At 43.9% G+C, this 23,042-nt stretch overlaps 1 protein-coding gene across 1 annotated transcript in view; it reads left to right on the top strand.

The window, feature by feature from the left end:
- Positions 1-23,042, top strand: part of LOC131258676 (nephrin) — a 121,000-nt gene that overhangs the window by 48,757 nt on the left and 49,201 nt on the right. The window contains exon 2 of the mRNA XM_058260036.1: positions 22,654-22,786. Coding sequence (XP_058116019.1) covers positions 22,654-22,786 — 133 coding nt within the window. The remainder of the gene's footprint in view (positions 1-22,653; positions 22,787-23,042) is intronic.

The following is a 23,042-nucleotide window of genomic DNA, read 5'->3' as shown; positions in this document are numbered from 1 at the left end:
ATGAGGAACCTCACCGATGCCAAACATGTATTGCAATTTGTTCAAGTGGATCACATGTTCCACCTTGCTTATCAAGCACAAACTGATACTGTCTAGACTTTGTTTGTAAAAGTTAAATATTTTTGAAAATTGTACTGGTGCGAAGCAGTTGCCGAACCAAACGCAGGTAACGCAATGCCGGTTATAAAACTCGTTATTTTCGCTACACTTGGTACAGTTCAGTTGCAGCAAAGAACCATCTAGTTTCTGAAACACATCCTTCAAGATGCAGCTTCCACTGTTGGTGATTTCGGCTCTGATGTTGGTGGTGTTGCCATGCAGCGAGGCACAATTCGACATTGTCACGCAGGGTTGTGGTGTTTTGCGTAAGTGGTTTGGTTTGGTTTAATTTAGTTAGCAAATCGCTCTAAATAATTGTTTGCTCTTCTACTGCTTAATACGTTCATAGCCTATTGTGATCCGCTCAGGAACCAAGTGGCTGCCTGCTGTGAGCCATGCTACTCCGTCTACTGTTACTATATCAACCGTAACTGTGGAAAGAACTGCATTAAGGGTTGTTATTGCAAGTTAGGATACGTCCAGATGGCTCCGAATGCACCGTGTGTACCGAAGTTAAACTGTCGTAAAGGATAGAATGTAGCTTAAGTGTAAATTTTAATTAGTAATGCTAATTTTCAATTGGTTATAGGAATTCATATTTCTATTAATAAAAGTGAATATTGTTTGAAGTATTCAAAACTAATAAATTTTTTATTTAGAACCATAATCGTTTTTACTATCTTGTTACCTTGGGAAAGTAGGTATAATGTTATGATTCAAAACATGTATCCATATTTGTCATTTTCCTTGACTGCTTTTTACTGAACCGAAGTTGTTGAAGCTAGTCAAGAGGGAGCCAGGAGTGAAATAAAATAACCGAATTTTAACATATCTAACTGGCAAGGAGTTAAAAAACCAGTCTTTTATTCTCCAATGTCTGCTCTTAACTGATTGATAAGCTTTTAACTCGCTTATCAACAGCGTCGATCTCCTAGGCTCAGCTGCCCAAACACGGGTTCCTGTTGTTCCTTTTTAGAACTATATCTCTCTTTTTTGTGTTCTAAACTAAACCTTGCTACTACTTTGCCAACTACAGTGTTTTGCATGATAATTTAACCGGCTTCCAAACCTTCGCCTGTATGAAGAGGACTGACTATCCACGCACACAATGGGAAAAAGTCTAGTAATCCCTTAATCGGACAGGCATGACCAAAGACACGTATCAAGAAGAAGAAAACCGAAAAGAAGAATAATAAGAAGAAAAGGTTAACATGGACATTGCTCAGAAGCACAAAGCTACTGTCTTGTTGCAGATAAATTGCAATCCTAGAGTAGGATATTATTTTAACCATATTGAAACTCATTATGGTCATTACTAATGGAAGTGTATTTTTGACCTTTAAAGGTTAACCCGTCACAGGCGTTGTTACAAATGGATGTGGCCAATATGGCTAGATGAGTATGCCAACCATGAAGAATCAAAATCACTTCATTTGTTCAAAGTATTGTCAGCAGACGTATTTCGGGCTTTGTGTAAAAAACGGTCGATAATGTTCTTCAATCGTTACGCAATAATTCTCCAACATTCTTATGACGATGTACAATCACCGCAAATAACTTGACCTTGAATTAAACATTTATTTAAAACAAAGTATGTGATTGTAATCACACATTCCGATCATATCCAAACTCCTGCTTCAGTTGAAGCACAAAACCTCCTCCAAGCGACTGTTTTTCTATCTGTTCTTTTTTTGATACCACATCCCGCGAATGTGCGTTGTACGAACATTGTTTAGGCAGTCAAGTCGGTGGAATAAGGAACCTCATCGAGGCCAAACATGTATTGTAATTTGTTCAAGTGGATCACATGTTCCACCTTACGTTGTTGTGTCGTTGATAAAGCACAAACTAAAACCGTCTAGACTTTGTTTGTAAAAGGTAAATATTTTTGAAAATTGTACTGGTGCGAAGCAGTTGCCGAACCAAACGCAGGTAACGCAATGCCGGTTATAAAACTCGTTGTTTTTCGCTACACTTGGTACAGTTCAGTTGCAGCAAAGAACCATCTAGTTTCTGAAACACATCCTTGAAGATGCAGCTTCCACTGTTGGTGATTTCGGCTCTGATGTTGGTGGTGTTGCCATACTGCGAGGCCCAATCTGGCGTTATCACGCAGGGGTGTGGTGTTTTGCGTAAGTGGTTTAGTTTCGTAAGCAAATTGCGCAAACTAATGGTTTGCTCTTCTACTTCCTAATACATCGATAGCCAAATGTGATCCGCTCAAGTTTCAAGTGGCTGCCTGCTGTGAGCCATGCTACTCCGTCTACTGTTTCTACATCAACCGTAACTGTGGAAAGAACTGCATTAAGGGTTGTTATTGCATGTTAGGATACGTCCAGATGGCTCCGAATGGACCGTGTGTACCGAAGCAAAACTGCACTAAAGGCTAGAATGTAGCTTAAGCCTTAATTTTATTACGTTGTGCTAATTTTCGATCGGTTACAAGAATTTATGTTTGTATTAATAAAAGTGAATATTGTTTGAAGTAAATGTCCCGAAATAAGTTTTTTTTTATTTAGAACTATAATCCTATTTATTATCTTATTTTCTTTGGAAGTAGTATGCTATTATTTTAACCACATTGAAATTCACTATGATTGCCATTACTGGTGCCATCCTATCGGTTGTGTTTTTTTGACCTGTGAAGCTCAACATTCCACTAGCGTTGTGACAACAGGATGTGGCAAATTGCGTGAGTTTACCAAGAAAAGTACCAGATCTTCAAAGTCACTTATTATGGCTAACTGTTCTGCGTTTTTATGCATTGACAGCAAAATACGACTATTAGCTTATCAATTCATTTATACACGTACTTTGAATATGTGAATGTTAACTGTGGAAAGAAATGCAAAAAAGGCATGTTACTGCAAGCATGCTTTAAAAAAAGCAAAACTTCGCCAAACTTAACAATGGAACGTGCGAGGATAGTCACTTGAAAGTAAACAGTTTAGTAGACACAAGGTTTTTGAAAAGTAGTTTGCGGCCTAACCGCTGCGTGAAATGCTAGGAATTCGCAAAAAGTTAATTTGTATATGCAACGTATATACATATGAACGTATATACATGTTGGTGAAAAAGGTGATTACGGAATTATTTTCATCTTGTGTTGACTTATTGCTTTGCTACAATTTTATATTGGTATTTTTAAACATAGGATGCGAACTCCTTCTCCAATGGGGTTTTTTCACTGACGTTGAATCAATTCGGGTACTATTTCCACATCGTATACTTCCCCATAAAGCCAATCGGTGGAGCTGATCTGGTGATTAGTTTGTTTAGCTCGGCCACGTTTATTTGCACAGCAATCTGTTTGCCCGAGCTCGTCCACGTTGCGAGGTAGTGGATCTACATTCACGTTCGTCCTAGGTGCAACTAGTCGACCTCGTTTGTTTGAACAATTGGACATCGACGCATAGTTTGGCAACGTACACCCACTAGTTCCAGCTTCAACCGCTATGTACGCAAATAGATACTGGGTTCAAGCTCTTGACAGATACACTTGTCACCCATTTTTTCGTGTCTTAATGTTGTATAGATTGTTTATTTTGGTGTTAGATCATAATTTATTTTCAATAATCACAGCTAAAAACGCATACATTACTAACTCATTTAAGATGAAACAAACACATATAAAATTCACATTTTACTATACAGTAAGACAAGTAGTAGAACCATCGCAGAAAACGGAAACCATTCTGCTAGAATGTGCTAGTGGAAAACTTTGCATTAATTTATTTCACCGACGGTCTTTCCACAACTGCTCGGGTACACTCGGTGTGCAACACAAACAAGGGGAAAAACAGATGAGAAATAATTCAGATATTTGCACCCCGAACGCCACCGTTTTCTCCGTGTCGCATCCTTTCGCTGCTGCATTAGAGTGTTCCCATGCTGGCGCTTTTAATTTCATTCACCGAGAGCCGGGCGATTTTCCCATCGCGTTCGCCGGCGGCTGCCGGCGTCCAACAAAAACAATGCGCGCCGTCGGGGAAAATTTCGGAAACAGTTTCTAGTTTTTCGTCGTCCCTTTGTGTGCCCGACTTTCCACCTGCAGCGGGCAGGAAAGGGCTCAGCCGACTGGGTCGGCGGTTTGTCCTACACCGAACGTGTTGCATACGGAGCTCCAGCTGCTGCCACGACGATCCTGTCCGACCGGTTTTTGCACAAGAGGCAGACTCAAAAATCCGTAACACGGTGAACCAAACAGACGTCAGCCATCCGTCGAGTGAGATCCGGCATTTGGGTGTCGGGTGCGCCGTCGCGTAAAACAAACATAAACTTTGTTTATTTGCATTTCTGGTGTTATTTTTGCGTTTCACTCGGCCATTCTCGTGGGCAGGAAAGGAGGAAAGGTCAGCACGCGGGAGCCGAGCCAAAGGGTTTCGAGAAGTAGGACACCGAAAGGCATAACCAGTCCGGTGCCACATTCGGACCCGGCATCGACCCGGGACGGCCGGGAGTTTTCCGCTAGCAAACCCCTCGGATCCATTTCGACGACGGTCCAGGTGAGCGAAGGAGGCGCGTGTGAAGACATTCGGACGGGACGGGAGTGACTTGGGCTTTGACTTTTCCTGCCACTGTTTTATCTGGCCGACTTAAGCGCTCGGGTATTTTTGTTGTCTCTGCAGGCAGCCCTTTGCCGGAGCAGGGATGCCGTCGGCGTGGGTCACGTTTAGTTAGATTTTCAAAACCGAAAGGACACCGAGGCCGGGGAAGGCTGCGGAAAGACTCGAAAAGGGAAAGATGATGCATGCCAATGAAAATAACTGCCGGCAAATTGGAAGGAAATGAAAGCAACCACGTAACCATCTGCTGGAGACGGCGCCAAAGCACACACAAACATACACACCCACTGAAAGTAGAAAGCGTACGTGCGACGGATTTGGGTTTGGGGAAAAACATTCACGGCCGGAGAAAAAAAAACGGCACCTGAAAATCAACAACATAAACAGCCCCGAGAAGATGGGATGGCCGGTTTAAGTTGCACAGTTTAAGGCTCGCCGGGCCTGGAGCTGACTGCCGATGAAAAGTGGTAAATTTTAAATCCTTTCTGCAGCATTTAATCGCCGCAGCCTGCCAAACCTCCCCGCCCCCCGGACCCCTCGGGCGTTGTTGGCTTTCGAAAGCAGCATTTGCCGATTAAGGTTGATTTCTGGGAAGAAATTTTCGTATCGCTTCGGGAGTCCTGTACCCTTTTCAAACCGTTCGTCGTGTTTTCTAGAGCATGGGTATTTTCAATATGGAACGATATTTTTGAAAACAGCGACTCCGAAGAGGAAAAGGAAAAGCTTTATTGAAGCGTTGTTGACAGGCGGGTTTATTTAGCAAAAATTATACCGTCACTGGGAAAGAAAATAGGAAGCTTGTTTTCAACGAAATAGGTGGGCTATTTTTCTACGTTTCCTACCGTTCGGCGAGATCCCTAAATAGGTTAAGAAGTGGCAAACAGAACACAACTGGTGCACGCTTCCCGACTAATGTTTTCTTTTTACAACCTCTCGATGGATTCGGGAGTGAACGTGCGTTTGAAGTGGCACTTCATTGAAATTGTACGACGTTTAACGCTCGTCGTGGTGTGGGTAAATCGGATTTGTAGCCTTCGCTAGCGAAAGCACAGCTCCAATAAAGGATGGTAATTTCCAAAGGACGGAGTCGAGTTTGGTGTCACACTTTGGCACCGGCACCGGAACGAACTGCGAAAGTGCTCCGAGGTAATGACTGAACGGGGGGGGAACCGATTTACGGCGAAGACGACGTTCATTTTGGGTGGACTTAAGTGTTTGCTCGAGTTTTCAAAGAAAACCCATTTCCACGAAAGGGTGTTCAAAGGAGTTTCAAAAAACAAAATACTATTTAAAAACCAATGGTTTCTAGGACTTAGAGAGAGAAGGAGACCGTAACGAACCGATACTAAGAGTTAATCTTTTTTTCCACACATTTGTTTGCATTGTAAAGACTTCACTTTGAAAAGAAACAGTCGTATTGTAAGTATCCAATTTACTCTCTACAAATAAAAATAACCTGGTCTATTTAGTTTTGTTATTCGATGACCATTTAAAAGGTACACAATGTTTTCTTCTGTTGTGAAAGAAAATGTTCTCATGTTTACCTGACTTTAGTAAAAAAAGCATCCATTTTCACAGCCAGCCATAAAATGGTTCATTAGTTTATAAACTGCAATAGGTAGCTTAAACATATTTAGAGGGCAGGAAAAGGTCTGACAGAATTCAAAGCCTGATTATGTTTCATGCTTAGTTTCTACAGATATGCTTTATTTAATGCATGACACGGGCTAATGTTGGACGTTGGTATAATTAAAACATCAATTATTGAAACCTAACCGTGTATCAGCGCTCCGGGTTCGGAATGGAGCAGACGTGTGTGTGCCACTCTTTAATTCAATCTATCCTGCAAATTAACTGTATAATCTCGAACTAATCTTCACCGGGCACTAACCGAGAGCGATAGCTTGTGTGATTTCAAGAGCGTCTCCCAGGCCGTCCTGCAAACTCAATGCAGCATCAAGAGAAGCAAAAGATACTCCATTCCATGCAAGACCGGTAATCCCACAAGTTCCACAAACCATAATATCCCGTTAGCATTCCGAGCGGCCGATGGGATGGCGTTTTGAAGTGGCATTATGAAAGGATGGGGCGGCGGTATCTTCTACCAGGCCGGCGTTTTTCCTGGCGCTTCTGAGAAAACCGGCTGGGCACTTTGCGGACCGTCGATCAAAAGTCTTCTCCTCCGTAAGCGGCCGGGCGAATGGTTTGCCGATGGAGTTAATCTGCCCCGGCCCTGGCCGTCGATGTTGGTGACAGTTGAGCTGAGTTTCCTCGAATTTCCCGCCGGTACCGAACCGCCGCCGCCACCGCCCCTGCCCCTGGCGAAAGCGGCTGCCGATCCGTTCGAGTAATCGTCACCGTGTCGGCCCATGTCGACCTTTTCCATCGAACTCCGCAGGGAATGTCGCTCAATTGTGAGAGCGATATACAGGGTGGGGGAGGGTGACGTCTGCTCACGCTGCAAAGCAGGCGTAATCGTTCGGATCCGGATCCGGTAAAACACACGCCCTGAGACTGTTAATCCTGGCTTGTTCGAAAACAAACCACAGCCAAACCGATTCCATCCATGGCCGTGTGCCTCCCGTCTGTCTTGCCCTAATTGGAAGCTAGAGCCTCGTCGGGCGTTGGGGGTCGCCCCGGGGACCGGTAAGACTCGGGTTTATGTGTGTTGAACACATTTTTAACCCACCAGCTCCGGACCCGGTCTGTGCTTACGGTCATTGTGCTGCCGAGCCGATGGTTCGGCGAAGAGGCAGATCCCCGTTCGAGCCGTTGAACCCAATGACGCCAGTCCCGAGCCGGTGCCAATCGACAAGCACAATTATATGACAAATTTCAATAATTGATAAATTGATCACCGACCAAACGGTCCCAGCGATGGGAGTCTGGGAGTTGCCGTTCCGATATGACTAGTTTGAAGGGGGTGAACTTTACTTCCGACTCGACTTTGCCAATTCTTCCGATATTCTACACTCGTGTACACAATTGGAGCAATTTAGGGAGCATTTTTAATTTTTATTTACGAGTGATGTTTGTTACCGTCTAATTGAGTCATTTATTGTCGTGTACTTTGAAATCCTTATAAATATCCTTATGCAAATGCCTTGCTGGTAGCAATTATGCTACTCTTTTGCTACTACCTGTTTCCAGTAGCAAGCTTTCCATTGCATAGGTGAACGTTTTCCCGGGTTGATGGACACACACTCGCCGGCATCAGGTGCACTTTGCGGTTCTACACATGCAGGATTATGCGCGTTGTCGATTGCAATGTTGACACGAACGACACATCCCCCGCACGGGAGCTCTAGAGCCGCCGGTCTGGCAGGCTTTATCGCTCACCATCACCGCACTTTCCAGTGTCCAACGGAAACACCGTCGACATTCGAGGTGCTACTTGATTTTCATGTCTCATCTCCGTGCGAAAGGAAAACGACCGTTGACCGCTGGAGTATCTTTCCCTTTTCTCGGAAAGCGATGTCTGCCCATGGGCTGGAAGTAATATTCTAATGACATTCTCCTGACCGGTGCACACTCCCTGCATTCCCGTTGTGGTTGCGTTTGAGAAATGAATTCTGATAAAAGCTTAGTTTAAGAGTGGTATTGGTGGAATGTGGAATTGTCTATTTCTCAGTGGATTACAAAACTGAAGAATAAGTTTAAACATAAAACTATTTTTGAACTTTCAACTCTGTCCCAAAAAAATTGTCCCAAATTCTCCTCGTCTACACTGTTGGTAACAACTTTATAGATGGAAGGCAATCTAAAAAACTCATCGAAAATATCGCCCCTTCACAAGTGCGCACAGCGTGATGGAAAACCAATAAATCATTCATGCGAATTTGGAAAAGTTTCTGGGCGAACAACGGTTTCGATTGGTAGGGATACAAGTGGAAGGTAGTAGACCACTAACCAACGGAGCACTTTCTGTACTGTGCCAAGGGTTCGGAAAAATGCTGCATTTGTCGGAAAAATTCCTCCCCTCTGCACGATTGTGGAAAACGCACGGACGAGTAAAAACTGAAGGGAGCTCTGTGACGAAATGCATGCAGCCATCTCGAGAGTGTGATGGCAAGGGAAGATAGCGTAGAGAGCAAGAAGAATGGCTTCAAATCGACCAATGGTCGAGTTTAATTGCATTTGTCCCAATGAAAGCCCGGAATCGCTTCCGGAGACGGAAACCGTAGAAAAGTCTTTTGTCTATTCATCGTTCGTCGATAGATTTGCTGCGTTGCGTTAGGCGAAGGGTGTGCGAAAGTGATTAAAAAATGTTGGATGAGGATCGGTGGGGTTGGGAACGGGACGGAAGAAAACTTTCAACTGCATTTTTCCGTTGCCATGGAAGTAATTTTGTCTTTGTGGATTATATTGAATGAAATGTAACACACAATAAGTTAGACAATTTTATCTCTTAGCTGGCCAACTCAGGCCAATAATCGTATCCTCAACGCTTCTTTGCGCAATCGGTATTTACTAAGAATATAGGTTTTCGTTTTGTTTCGTTTTATAAGTGAAAACCGAAATGAATCCGAAAGGATCCTCATATGTCTAGATCTCTGATATCTCTCACAGGTTTTCAGCAAAGTGGGGACCAGTTTAAAGCATGGTAGAAATGTAGAAAAAACCAGGCAGAAAATCTCCTGCTGCGAAACATAAAATGCACATTCCCAGACCGGATACGGCTGAACAGCATCCACCAGGCAGTAATGCGACACAGAGGAATGCTACGGCTTGAGCCAAGTTGAATGGCATTTTTCAATAAGTGCTTGATGCGAAACCCCAAAAACCTGATACGAAGCCCGGCTGAAGTGACACAGAATCAGAGCAACGCTCATAATGATGCCAGAACTGGCGACGGAAGTCCGGATGGAAGAAAACAGGAACACACGGACTGCCATGTTGTTATTTCTTTACCCTTTCAGGAAGGGCGCAGCCTGTTCGCACTCCTACAGTTGAGCATGTTTTGCTCGTTCGATCAATCGATCGAGCGAACGCATATCCAATTTGATACAAGCCCGGAGGACAGTTGCTGGAATATGGAAACAGTTATTTCATAACATCGCCGTAGGTTTATCTCTTTCTTTTTTTTCGAGTTTGTGTTTCATTCAAAGGTTTTAACGCCTGAAAAAGTTGTGCGGAAATTATAAAAGTTTAACTTTTTTACCAGTTTTGTAAAAATGTTTACTCTGGAGAATGGTCCGTCTCAGGCTCTCAGTGGTCCAAAGAAAAACGTTTGGATATGTTTATCTTAAAGTGAGCTCGGCGCCGAAAAATGAGGCGTTTACCCTTCGAAGAGTCCTTATCTTACTCTTCATAACTATGTTTTCTTGAGGATGTTGATATTTTTTTCTTTTTAATACATCTGATGACGTTTGCATTTATCCCGCGCTTGGAGTGCCTGAACGCCATCGGAAAGTTAGCCCATTCGTCGAGCGCTGGAGAAGAGAAAAAGACGAAAAACACTTGGTGGCAGGCTGGCAAGCGTCGGAAGGTTATCAATTTATCATCTTCACGCTTGTACGTCGAACTTTGACTTGCGAGCCCAAGCTCAGCTCGGAGTTTTCCCGCCATGCGCTTCCGAGCAGTCCAAACATCCGATATCCGTCGCCATCGGCGGCCTGTACGGGCCACCACTCCGTGGGTAAGAAATTCATAGAAACTTTTCCCCTCCATCCACCTCACTCTCCCATCCTCCCCCTAGGGACCCATCCGGTTTGCCTCGCTGCTACCGCTCGACACTATAGCGAAAGGAACATTTGCAAAATTTGACGGCGTTACTTGAACCGTTTGTCGAAGGGCATCAGCCAATAACAGACCTCTTGTCGCGTCCGTACAACATCCGGAGCCTTCCGTTTTGCGAGATGGAAATCTCGACGCGTGCAGGAAAACTAGCGAGCAAACTGGAGAGCCTAGCCACATCCGACGGTTTCGCCGCATACCGCCACTAATGGCCTAGTTTAGTTGAGTGATTTTGGAATTTTAGTGATTTTCTTTCGGTCATTTTTCTCTTCTTTGCATTTGATGACTTCCCGCTGACATTTGAAGAGAACTTTGTCGGCCTTACTGAATTTTTAAAAATGCCTTTGCCTAGAGCTGTTATGACAAAGATCGTTTGACTTTTGCAGATTCGCGAACAATGTTAACGTACCTTACTTGGAAGAAAGAACTTATAAGTTAAACTACATTTGCGTCTCGGAGTTATGTTCCTTGAAAAGTGGCAGCTCTGATACTCTGTATTAGTTTTTCAATGAAACAGATAGAGAAATGTTTCTTTTCGTTGTCATGGAGCGTATATTTCGAGCTTAAAAATGTGGTTTAAGTAGGATTGGAACTGCATACAAAAGTGTCTGATTTGCCTTGCCGACGTTTCCTTGACAACGAAGCTTGGACAAAAAATACCCTCCTCTTTATAAAATATCAGATTTGGTCCGATGCGATATCGTGGCAAAGCTTTAGACTTGCTACGTGATTGCTAATGAACGGAGGAAAACGAAACTGCCAAACTAGAAGCAGTTTCCATAAAAAAGTGAATGGAAAATGGAGCAAGAAAGCTTCAGCCGCACTTCAACAGACTGAAAATTCTGATGTCTGCGAGTGAAACAAAGCAGAATAGTGCTATTCACAGAAACCACCGAAATGAGTAATAGTTCAGCGACTGCCAAGACAACAGCTACAATGCTGACCACGAACCGTTGCGGGTTTGTGGGTCGCTTGCAGTGTCGACAACGCCTGGCCCGAGCTTTAAGGAGCGTAACGGGGGGCGGGGGAAATTAAACAGACACACAGCACCGGGGAGATTTAAAAAAAGTAAGGAAGAACCGTAAGGGACTTTGGCAAAGCCAAAAGAGACTCCGCGGCTGAATGAGCATTCGCCGAGGGGAATGAAAAATGGCGCACTTCAACCGTTGACGCTTGAATTTCCACCGCTGCGCATGGGTTCTTTTCTGCTGCCCAGTGTCGTCCTCGAATGAAGGAAAAGTTAGCGCGAGTTACGCTTTTTTTCTCCCTTCTCTCGAGCCCTTGTGTGCGGAATATTTTTTCAAGCCACCAACCAAACCATATCTTCACAATGGTTTATTATTTCATTCAGTGGGAAAATAGAGCGAGGCAAAAAAACCCGGGTTCCTTCTCCAGAAGCCGCGTGTTAGCTTTCCAACACATCACAACCCATCCGAGGGTCGTGGTGGGGAAAACTGGAAGGGAAGTGAAAATGACCGACTGTCAGCCATTTGGACACCACCGGGCAGGGGAAAAAGTAGTGCTTTGTGCGTTGAAAACTAAACAGAACAAAAAAGTGAAAAGCAGGAGGAAAGCCACGTTTCACTAGAATTGGGCTTCAAGCCTCCGGCCACGTGGGCGTAGGGAGGAGCTTCCTTCGTTAGTGAAAGCTGCTGTGTATAGGAACAGCAGGAAGTGAAAAATAAAACAGATACAGCTTCCGCTGGATACAACGGTTCACGTGGTTTCTCTCTCTGTTCAGCTCACGACGTTGACGAGCCTGATGACGACGATGTCCTTTCGAGAAGGTTGGCTTTCGTTGGGGTTTCTTTGATTTGAATAAAATCCTTTCGAATGATTTTTTCCTCGCTTGTTAATCTGGCAGAAAAAGAGGATCCGTTGACAGGAAGCTGAAACATTTTCGCAATCGAGAAAACGTGGGTGAAAAGGGAGGCTTTCGACGAAATGGCCATCGCGGTGGTTAATGTTGGTGCCTTAATTTATAACTAGCAGCTTGAATTTAAAAACTCAGTTTAGCAATGGACTGACGAATTTTAAAATTATTTGATTTTAATTGAAAGAATGAAAAGAAAAATAACTATTGGAACAATCTAAGTTCGTGTTAAAATCGAGCAGACAACTATTCAAAAAAATGAAAAGAAAGTTGTAAAAACATTTGCAAGACTACACAAGGCAACCAAGTGGACGGTGGACTTAAAAAGTAAACCTTTCAAGCTTATTCACAGACACGTCGTCTCTGCGGACATATTCTCGTGGGAAAATTGAATAAACATTACTCGTGAGCTCATAATTTACAATGACTCTCAAGGGAGAGTATGGCTCGGTAGCCTATACATTCTTACAACCATAGCTTATGGGGCTGCAATATAACCGTGTAGGTTAAAAAAAGGAACGATCGAATTCCTTTTCCCCGCACGGGGTTGTTGTGTTTTCAAGCCAAAATAAGTGTGCTTGCTTGAGAACCGTTGTTGGATTCATGATGGCGTTCTTTACCCAGTCCAACGAGTTCATATGTGTTATGCAATCGTTTTTTACGGAGGTTCATGAAACGTTCGGCATTGTAAAATGGCATATTGCGAAGGTGCTGTTCCACATCAAACGATACACGATGCGTGAAAATGGTTCTTCTTTTGTGAGTGGGTTTGTTTCCCTCGCCGTGTGTGTTAGGAACGAAAAACGCTTATTGTAACAGCATCATATGCAACGATATGGCCGAAACCGGCATGATTAGAACACATACACACACATACACTGTACATAACTACGCACGTTGTTGGAGCTACTGGTGTTAGTTGGGTGGCAAACTTCCGTCGTTTCCCACGTTACACCGAGAGGAACGCTAGCCCGGAAGCTGTTAAAAACAATCAAATGGAGACATTTACTCCATTCACACCAGCACGTCGTTTTGGCATGAAAGGTGTTGAATGAATTTTTTGTTCCTGACTGTTTTACTCTAAAGGTGTGTGAGGGCATTAAGTGAGACTTGAACTGCCGCTGGATGATTATTGCCTGTATGCTTCCTGTTCAAAAACGTCTGTTTTGGTTTCGCAAGTACATAACAGTTAATGTAGAAAAAAATAATATTCTTCCACTAGTACACAATTGGTCATTAACATATACCAGATGATAGAGAATAATGTTTTTTGGTTCTAAAATCATTGCCAATACTTATTAAATAAGTTTTTAAAATTAGATAATGTACTAATATCTCACTTGGTTATCGTTACTTAACCCTATTATAAATTTTTGTTTGGAATAGGTTTTAAAAACCAAATATAAAAATGATATATGACTTTTCTCATCAGTTCATTTTAATAAAAATTTATTTTCTATAAAATTTTATTTTATTAATTTTTTTTGAGCAATTTATTTTCTCATTAAAATTTTCATATCAAATTTAACTTCTTGAGTCGCACATGTACAGTATGATGCAGCTCTTGCATTATGATTTTTTCGGTAATTCCTTGCAGTCTTTCTGACGATTGCCAGTATTCATCAAAATTTACATAAAACACAAACATAATATGTTTTTAAATTAAAGCGAAATCAATTCGCAAATTTCAGAAAATAAAGAATCTTTCGCAGTTAAGTGGCAATATTTTTTTCCCAGTTAGAGCAATCAAATAGGTCACGGATGTCACTTTGTTCGACCAATCTGATATTCGCGGAAGGGACAAAAACGGAAGGATGTTGATGTATGATTCTATGGCCATTGGAAAAAAAATGCGGGTACAACGCAGTTTGCAGTGTTGTAAGTGCTGAGTTGTTTTTATGATGCGGGTTGGGTTACCCTTTTCGGATTTTTCCATCGAAAACAAAATTGCAGCCCGCGCAGGAATCCTCTATTTGGGGCTATTCGAAAAATATTTGCAGCATTTTTAGTGATGGTATCTGCGAATCGGAAGCAATCTGGATAACTCGAACAAATGGCCAGCTTGTTCAGTGGTTTTGTCTCTCCGTTTCGCTTGTTCCCATTTTAGAATGTGGTATTTTTTATAACGCAAAAATTTCGCACGCTCACATGAATGCGGCACTTTATATCTGAACGGTTGCACTAATTTTTATGGATTGCTGAAAGACGAAAGGTTTTATGGTGCACTTTTCTGTACCTGCATGAAGCCATTAGTGGTGATGATTTTTGCTCTTGCTGCGCGAGAGACGGTAAATACTTTTATCAATTACACGATGTACCATTTGAGTAAAATATGTAAAACCGTCAAATCAGTATAAAGTTTTTTTTATATCAATTCTTTTTCTTTTTTTTTCTTTATTCAATTCTTTGAATGAAATAACCTGAATTTTATGTATAGTGATGATTAGTAGAAGAGAAGAATCATTTCAAGATTCCGTGTTTTATTGTAATGTACACTTTAACGGAAGGTCGGATCAGAATAGCTGCAGTGTTGGAAAGTGTTTATTACATGAGCAGGATTATTTTAATTTTTATTATAAGTTGTGATCTTCCCTGGTAAGTATGTTGTTCCCGTTATCTAGAATCGAGCACGGCTCAGAGGATAGTAAAAGAGGATGCTATTGGAATAAATCTTCTACCATCGCTGCAGCTTACCAGCAGCATAAAAAAAAAAACAACCTTTATTGGCCACAAAACCCTTCTAGCTACTGAAGCCGATTCGAAGCCGTTCAAAATCCTGTCCCCATTCCGTTGGCACAATAAAATGGAGTCTTTCGGACGTGAACGCATACGTTCTAGTCACGAGGCACCCCAAAAAAGCAAAACTTCTTCACCCCGAAACCGACGTTCACGCTCTAGGGTGCGATTCTAGTCCACAGCGCCCCTCGCTCTCGCTCTCCCTTTTTATGGGTGTCAAATTGAATTTTATTGCTTTACATGACATTTAACATTTCCTGCCACTTTACTCGGCCCAGAAACATACGACCTGAGCGGCTTAGCCACCCACCCAACAAGCACCCAAAGCGTGGTCCAAAGTGGCTCGAAAGTCTCCCGATGGCGACTGCTAAGGGGGCGAAGCCAGACCGAGCCCAACCACGGCGGTTCCCTTTTCATTATTGAGGTTAAGTCGACGGGTCGGAATTGGGCTCGCATGGTAATAACATGGGCTTTTTCTGCCTGCCGCCGGTGGATTTGGGTGGAAAAGCCTCGGTTCGGGAAAATCGAACAACAATTTAATCCAATTTTAGCGGCGCCCGAACATTACAAGGGATTTTTGTGTGTTTTGTGTGACATTTTGTTTTATCGGCATACGGGGGGTTTTACGTTTATTCTCCGGATGCGCGCCGGATTGGGGGCGTGGGGCTTACCTAGTGGGGAACTATTAAACCGGGCCATAGACTTTAATTATGAACCATCGTTTACGGGTGCAATCACGTGGAACAACCTTGACACATCTGGGGAGTCTTAGAGTAGGAAGATTTCTCCAATTTCCTTAACTATGTGTAAGGTATAGGCATTTGAATGATTTAAAAAAACTCTTGGTTAAGTGAAGTGAAGAATCCTTTCCCAATATTGACCTCCTTGACTGATAGAAGTAATATGTCGATTGAAACAAAGAATTTACCCTGGCACCGTCTTCCAACATGCCTTTGCATTATTCATCAGCGCTTTTACACGCTGGCTGAAGATAATGTTTAAGCAAAGTTGAGGGGATAGGATGTCAGCGCGTTTAGTGAAATGAATATTTTACTGCAAAACATGATCCACCCTCTGTCCACGTCGAGAACCTCGAAGCCTAAAGGGCCTCAATGTAAATGTGTAGCACTTCAAAGGCAGCCGCATACCCTCACGAATTCAAATGCTGTCCCCGGCCAATCGTGTGCCGTTGGGTGTGATGTAAACTCCGTTCTGGGAACCATGTACGATTGAAGTGGGGTCGAGCCTGTCGTCGTCGCCGAAAGGCCACGCTGAGCTATGATGGATCGAAGGAAGTGGATCAATTTGGAGCACGCTGACGTAATCTGTTTGACATTGTTATTGATCCGAAACCGATCGCTGCCGATGGTGCAGGAGTCTCGGTCGACCTCGGAGCACCTTCATATGTGCTTCCAGCTCGGTTTCCTGCCGACGAGGTCCACTCATGTTACATTTAGGCTGCGAGCATTATCGTTTGGCAATGGAGTGTAAGTCGCGTGGAAGGTGTGTCCTTGGCAAGGACAAAGGAACCTTGTTGCAGCTTCCTTGCCGGCTTCTAGCTTGTTCGTTCAATCGTTCTTCTTGACGCCGCAACCGGTTGAACGATAAGCAGCGAATCATCGGGCAATCGCTCGGCAGGATAAAGGAGGATACGAAGCAGTTGAGCCATTGTTTGCTCACTACTTAGCCCTGGTGCTGGTGTGCGAGTCTCTGTGCATCCTTGGAAATGTTACCCAAAGCACCGCTTTGAACCCCAGTGCGATTGTGAGTGTGTGTCTTTGTGTGTGTCCGTGTGATAATGCACCTGGTTCCCGGGACGTGGTTGGGAGCGTTCGCTGCTCACACAGCTTGACAATGTTGCTCGAAAACATGCTCGCCTCTTATCGGGCCATACAAGAACACCGTGTTTGTTCGCCTCCCACAAGCGTGCCTCCGTCCCTGCTCCTCGATCACCCTTACGAGGCAGATTCTTTCGGAATGTTTGTATCCTCCCGCGGGTGAATTCTGATCGTCGTGGTCACGATCTAACGTCGCACCCGCATAATACATCGCCCCGGCAGGATTGCCATCGAACATTGGGATCCAAAGGGTTTTCCAACCGAACGATAGGAATACTGACACAAAGAAGAAGGGGTGCCCGTATGCTCCTCCCAAGAAACGGTTGAAACATTTGCTACCCACTTCCCCAGCTTCCACCAGCTTCCGGTTTGCGGTTTTCGTAAGCGCTATTCAGTGTTCTTCCCGACCAAACCCGCTTCCCGCTTTGTCAACTCGTGGGCAACGGATTGTTGGCTCGGAAGAAACACAGCAGAACTCTTGTGGTTTTCGCTAACGCGAATCGAAGCTATCTTGTTCCCTGCCGGAGATGAACCCATTATTTTGCGTTGTCAAATCGACTCAACGTTCAATTTACTTGGTCCACCCGGTACAAGGATTGAGGTCCCGGTACCTACGTGCGTGCTTTTGAGGAAGCAACTCATTCGTGTGCAAGTGCTACTATTGATGCTTGTTGAATGTTGTTTTTTTCCTGTCGAAGCCATGGTGAGATATCCACTTCTCTTCTTTAGGATTTTTTCTGTAATGATCGGGCTGAACAATTTTGTTAACTTAAGAACCTCATTAAAGTCGACTATGAGAAGGAATATATTTTTTTAACTGACAGTGTATTGTGCAGAGGTTTAAACTTACAAATTTCAAGTTCTTCGGCAAAATTAGAATGTGTCATACTCGATTCAAATTACTAGAAAATCGTTTTTTTTCATTCTTGATAAGTTTTTCTCAGCGTGATGTGATTGAATGATGTTTCAAATGCTCTAAATTATTATTTATGTCCAATTAATATCGGCTATCCAGTGATTAATTGATCATAACTTTCAACTGCCGTTGGGAGGCTGGAGCAGGAAAGATATACATTATCTGAATCGCCATAAAAATTGGATTCTTTTTTACGATGTCTATTAAGCACAGCTTAGCTGCGAACCGTGCCGGTCCGAGCGGGATCGCGGGAACCGATGTGGAAGGAAATAAAATGTATCCTTTAATGCGAAAATCAATCATATCCCACGAGACTTAAAAAGCAACGCCAAGCAAGTCCAGAATCGAGGTCGAATTTCAAAGCATTCGAAAATAAATCTTGACCGATGCCAGAAAACGCTGCCTTCCGGTCAGTTTGGATCACTCCCGTGGTTGATTGTGCTCTTATAAAAAAAAAGAGGAAAATAAATAAGGTCGTTCGAAAAGTCAAAAGCTTCTGGATTCGCTCGGAATGTACGTAAAAATGGTCTTTAAATTGTCCACTAAACTGCGAGCTGAAGCACCGCGACGAAGCGGCACCGTTTGAATGTCGTGCGAAACAGGTTTCACCAATTCACACCTAGCACCAGCTCTCTACCTGATGCTTTGCGGTGCCATCTGGTTCGGCCACCGTACCGGCCACCGGGCGCCTCCATCGGGAGGGAGATTGTTGTTTTTTGCTGCAGCCGCCGTTTTTCTCGCCGCCCGAAAGAGGTGGCTTCGGTGTGGGCTGCTAATGGTGTGGCGCCGTGAGCCAGCCCACCGGGCACACCAGCGATCGTTGGAGGGAAATAAATTCTTTACGATCCGTCTCCTACCGTCCCCTGAGTCCCCTCCTCTGCCGCCGGTCTCGAACCTCATTGGGCAGCTTGTTCGCAGTCCGTTTAACACCGAATACACCGCGCTCGCCGTGGTGTTTCTTGCTAAAGGGGCTCAATTTTTCCAATAAACTTAGCAATTGTACGATTTTTATGTCCACCCGCCGCCTCACCCGATCCCGCCCAACCGCGCGGTGAGGCTTCATTTTATCACCGCGCGTCGGCCATTTTATTGCCGGTCAAAGCATTCCGGCAAGATCAAAACAACAAAATGACACTTAATGGCCGTTCGTCCGGCCCGGCTCCGTCCGTCCGCCCGTCCGTGAGGTTGGAGGACATTGTTCTCCGGCTGCTGCTGGTGCTGTTCCGACACAAATGCGCCCGGTTTTGATGGGTGATGAGTGCCCAAAAAGTGGAAAGGAAGCGAAAACAAGAAAACACATGAAAAACGGAACCGTTCACTGGAGGATCTTATAATCGCATTGCCGGTACGGAGAACCGAAACCGTGCTGAAAGCGTTACGCAATCATCAAAGACACACGCATACAGAAATACACAAGTAAGAAACATATACAAAAAAGCATCCGAAAACACAATGTTCCTACGAGACGATTACGAGTTGCGTCAGACCGCTCGGAAGGTCATAAATAATACAACCGAGGCGAACCGGGGGTCGGCTGTGGTGACGAAAAGAAGAAAATCTCTCGAAAACTCAAACTGCTTCTTCTCATCATAACCGAAAAGGAAACGATGGGCTCTTTTATGATGGCTTTCCAGTTTCCAATCGTGAACCCTGCGGGGCGCGGGGTTCCCTCGCCTCCGTTTGCCAGTGTGAGAACTTTGACAGTTGATTTTAACATTCATGTTGACCACATTTCGATGTAAAGTTCGTGAATATTTTGGCACGGGAAAGTAATAGCTACCGTCTTCTTGGAAATCGTCCTACATGAGTGTTGAGATCTGAGAACAGGTCGCTCGACTGTACATCGATCTAAAAATTGTCCACAAAATGTCATGAGTCTTCAAACCGTGGACCGGTGTGTTCGGTTACCCTTGGCGAGGGGTCGGACCATCTAGGAACGAGGTCTTGAACGAAGTAAAATCTTTGCTGAACCATCATTAGAAGGCCACATTGTGGCGCCTTGTCGATGTGAATTTGATGGGTTCGAAAAAAGTCATAAAGTCGTGAGGTGCTGCTAGGCAAACGGAATGAAAAAATCAAACACACCGCTAGCGTAGCATCAAAGGCAAACCATGCCCTCACGAACAACTTGCGCTGGTCGATTTTGTGTCCGCAGAAATCGCAACGCGATACGCAATATATATATGTGACATCTGTCATGGAGATGTTTCCCACGGGATGCTGCGAGTGCGTGTGGGTGTGTGTGTGTTTGTGTGTTTGCATGTGTACAACATCTAACACCAACCATCACGAACATCGTCGATCCGTGCGGGCGGACCTGGCTTTTGTTTGTTGCGCCGGTGGAAAGCCGACCCGAGCGAGCACGGGAGGTTGTGTATCATAAATTTTCAATCAAACATAAGTGGAAATGATGAATGATGCTGCTGCTGACGGAAAGGCGCCGGAATGGGGCGGGGGTGCACCACACGGGAAATTTAGCAAACTCCCACCCCGAGAACCTTTCCCACCGCCCACGGATGGCAAATGTTTAACACTTTACTTGTCAAACAGCATTTTCGCGCGAATATTTCAAATTCAATTTCACAAGGGCGCGAGTTAGGCAAAATTTGCATCCGTTGCCGTTTTCCGAGTCAAGCATATCGGTACCACTGGGTGATGTGAAACCGAGAGATAGGTAGAGAGAGAGAGAGAGAGAGTGAGAGGGATGGCAATAAATCGAGTGTCGACAGTATTTCACTATCGAAAATTCAACAGCCAGTTTCGGAAGTGATTTATAATTTGTCACACCATGGGACGCTCGGTGAGACTGTGTTTATAAATGTGTGCATGTGAGAGCACGATTTCAGCCGTGATTTTGGCGCTGCTCTGGCTCTGGCAAAGAGAGGTAGCAAAGGGTTCGTCTCCCGGCACAAATGGACCTGCTATTGACACCCTTACTTACGATTCGCTAACCGGATATTATATTGATAGTGATCAGCCGAGTGAAATGCTGCCGATTTTTGCTGCCTTTGATAATTAATCATCGAAAACTGGCGCTGACAGTCGCTGGCGTTTCAGTGATGTGCCCTTTCATCAACACCAGGATGGTAACAAATCGCGTAAATGGTTTTGATGCACTGTTCAATTGAGAAATGGAAATGGTTCTTGATTTGATAAATCTTTCCAAATGCAGAGATTGAGTAGAAAGGAGGAGAGGAAGGATACAACTAGTCAATACGCCCATTGTAATATTGTTTATGTTAATTAATTTAAAGTATTTTCCATTTTATTATTAAACTCGTATTCAAATGAATATCTCCAATGCATTAATTTTAGAGAATGTGCTGTTTTGAAATGCCTTTGCCATGATGCAATCAATTCCGAAATTACATCTCTCTGTCCGGTTCTTGGTTCGCTTAAACCGACAATTTATCTGAAAGCACCTTGACTAACTCAATCATGAAATTCTACAAACACTAGCAACATCCTGCACGCCTCAAGAAAATCTTGGCTTTAAAGATAAATTATTTGCGTCTTCCTTGCGCTAAACCAATTGTAGACCACACGGAACACGCTCGCAATCCCGAAAACAAAAGATCCCATTTTACAATTTCCCATGCACAGTTCCAGAGATCCATCCCATTCATCGCTTTTCAGCGGCAAACCCTTTCCCGAACCCCTGTGGCATTCAGCACTTCGAAACAATGCCGTTCAAGAAAGCCGATCCGAAGTGTTTCCAATTAGTTATTCATTTGCAGTCCGCAATAGAGTGAACGTGCCACCGATGGTTCGGGTGTAACTATAGTGGAAAGTAGGTTCGTGTGTGTATGTGTGAATGTGTACCAGTGTGGTCCATTTTAGGTGCCAGGAACGGTTGATGGAGCAATGAATAAATGACTTAATGGCGTACCCTTAATGGGTAGCGTATCGCCTGGCATCCTTAGGGCAGAAGCGGAAAAAAGAAAAACAACACAAGGTGCTGCTCATTGGTTCGGGCGGTTTACACATAACAAATGCATTTCCATTTCCTCGTGTTTTGATGAAAAGTACCTCACAGTTCGGGAACGGCTACCCATCGTTCACAGAAAGGGAACGGCTTTCTGCTTTCTCCGGATGGAATTGTTCTGTTGCTAAATGTAACACAATCAAGAGTAGTTGAAAGGCTTTATTTGTATTTGAGAATTATTTTCTCTAAGCTTTATGAAATTTAAATACTGAATGCTTCCTTCGTTTAGAGTCGACAATGTAACGGACAGCCATTTAAGATTATTTTTCCATTCGTAAGTGCTTTTCCCATTAATCAGAGTGACATCAGAAAAATGGCACCTAATACATGCAGAATGCATTATCATCTGAAGAATAGCAGCTACTATACGTGACGCTTCACTCGTTGTCGATATTTCAAGATCCAATCGAATCGATCGATTCAGAATCCATCTAAGTGGCCTTTCTCTTACGTTCCATATTTTTTTCCTAGCATCGATGTCCACGCTGTTACATTTTTCGTAACTCTAAGGATGCTTTTTGTATGAACCATTTTCACTGTAGCTCACGTAATATTCACGAGAGTAAACATTGAAGATGCAAACTAGCTGCCAGTTTACATTGCTACACCATTGCGAAGCTGCGAACTACTTCAATTAGCATTAATGGGCTGGATGAAAAAAGGGAAAAGAAGGTGACGAATGATGCCCGGTGCAGGAAGGCACTATAAATTAAATTTCATTTCGTTCATCCATTTGCCTGTCATTGTTTTGCAGGCGTTCTTTTATTTTCTAACCGGAACGCCTCACCATGTACCCCGTCGTCCTTTACGACGGTTTTATCTTCACACCTTACCCCTTCACATGCTTCCTATTGTAGCTTCTCTTCTAATTACGCTCGTTGTTTCCTTTCCAACCTTCTTTACAGCACCACTGCATCTCTCTGAAGCCGTCCAGGGTACGGTCGGGCAGCTGGAGTGCAACATCACATCGCCAATTAGCGGCGACCGCGCGATCCTGGTGATCTGGTACAAGGGCGACCAGACCATCCCATTCTACACGTAAGTTAAAGTGTTACCACTTTACACCTTGTTTCAGTCAGTTTTTATTTCCCCAAGAGTTTCTCGATACCGTCTGTCTTATCGTTTCTCTTTCGATCGGCACTTCAAATCATCGGTTGCAGTGAAACGCTGGATGCTGTGGTGCTGCGTCCCCGTAGACCACCAACCCTGGTAGTGCCTTAATTAAGCTGGCAGAAGAGTTTTTTTGTCGTTGGTAATTTTTTCGATCCCCCCAAAGCGAGTGGTGCTATGACAA

Source organism: Anopheles coustani, chromosome 3, assembly GCF_943734705.1.
Source record: "Anopheles coustani chromosome 3, idAnoCousDA_361_x.2, whole genome shotgun sequence".
Taxonomy (NCBI): Eukaryota; Metazoa; Arthropoda; class Insecta; order Diptera; family Culicidae; genus Anopheles; species Anopheles coustani.
The sequence above is the reverse complement of the archived record's forward strand: the minus strand, read 5'-3'. Positions and strand labels throughout refer to the sequence as shown.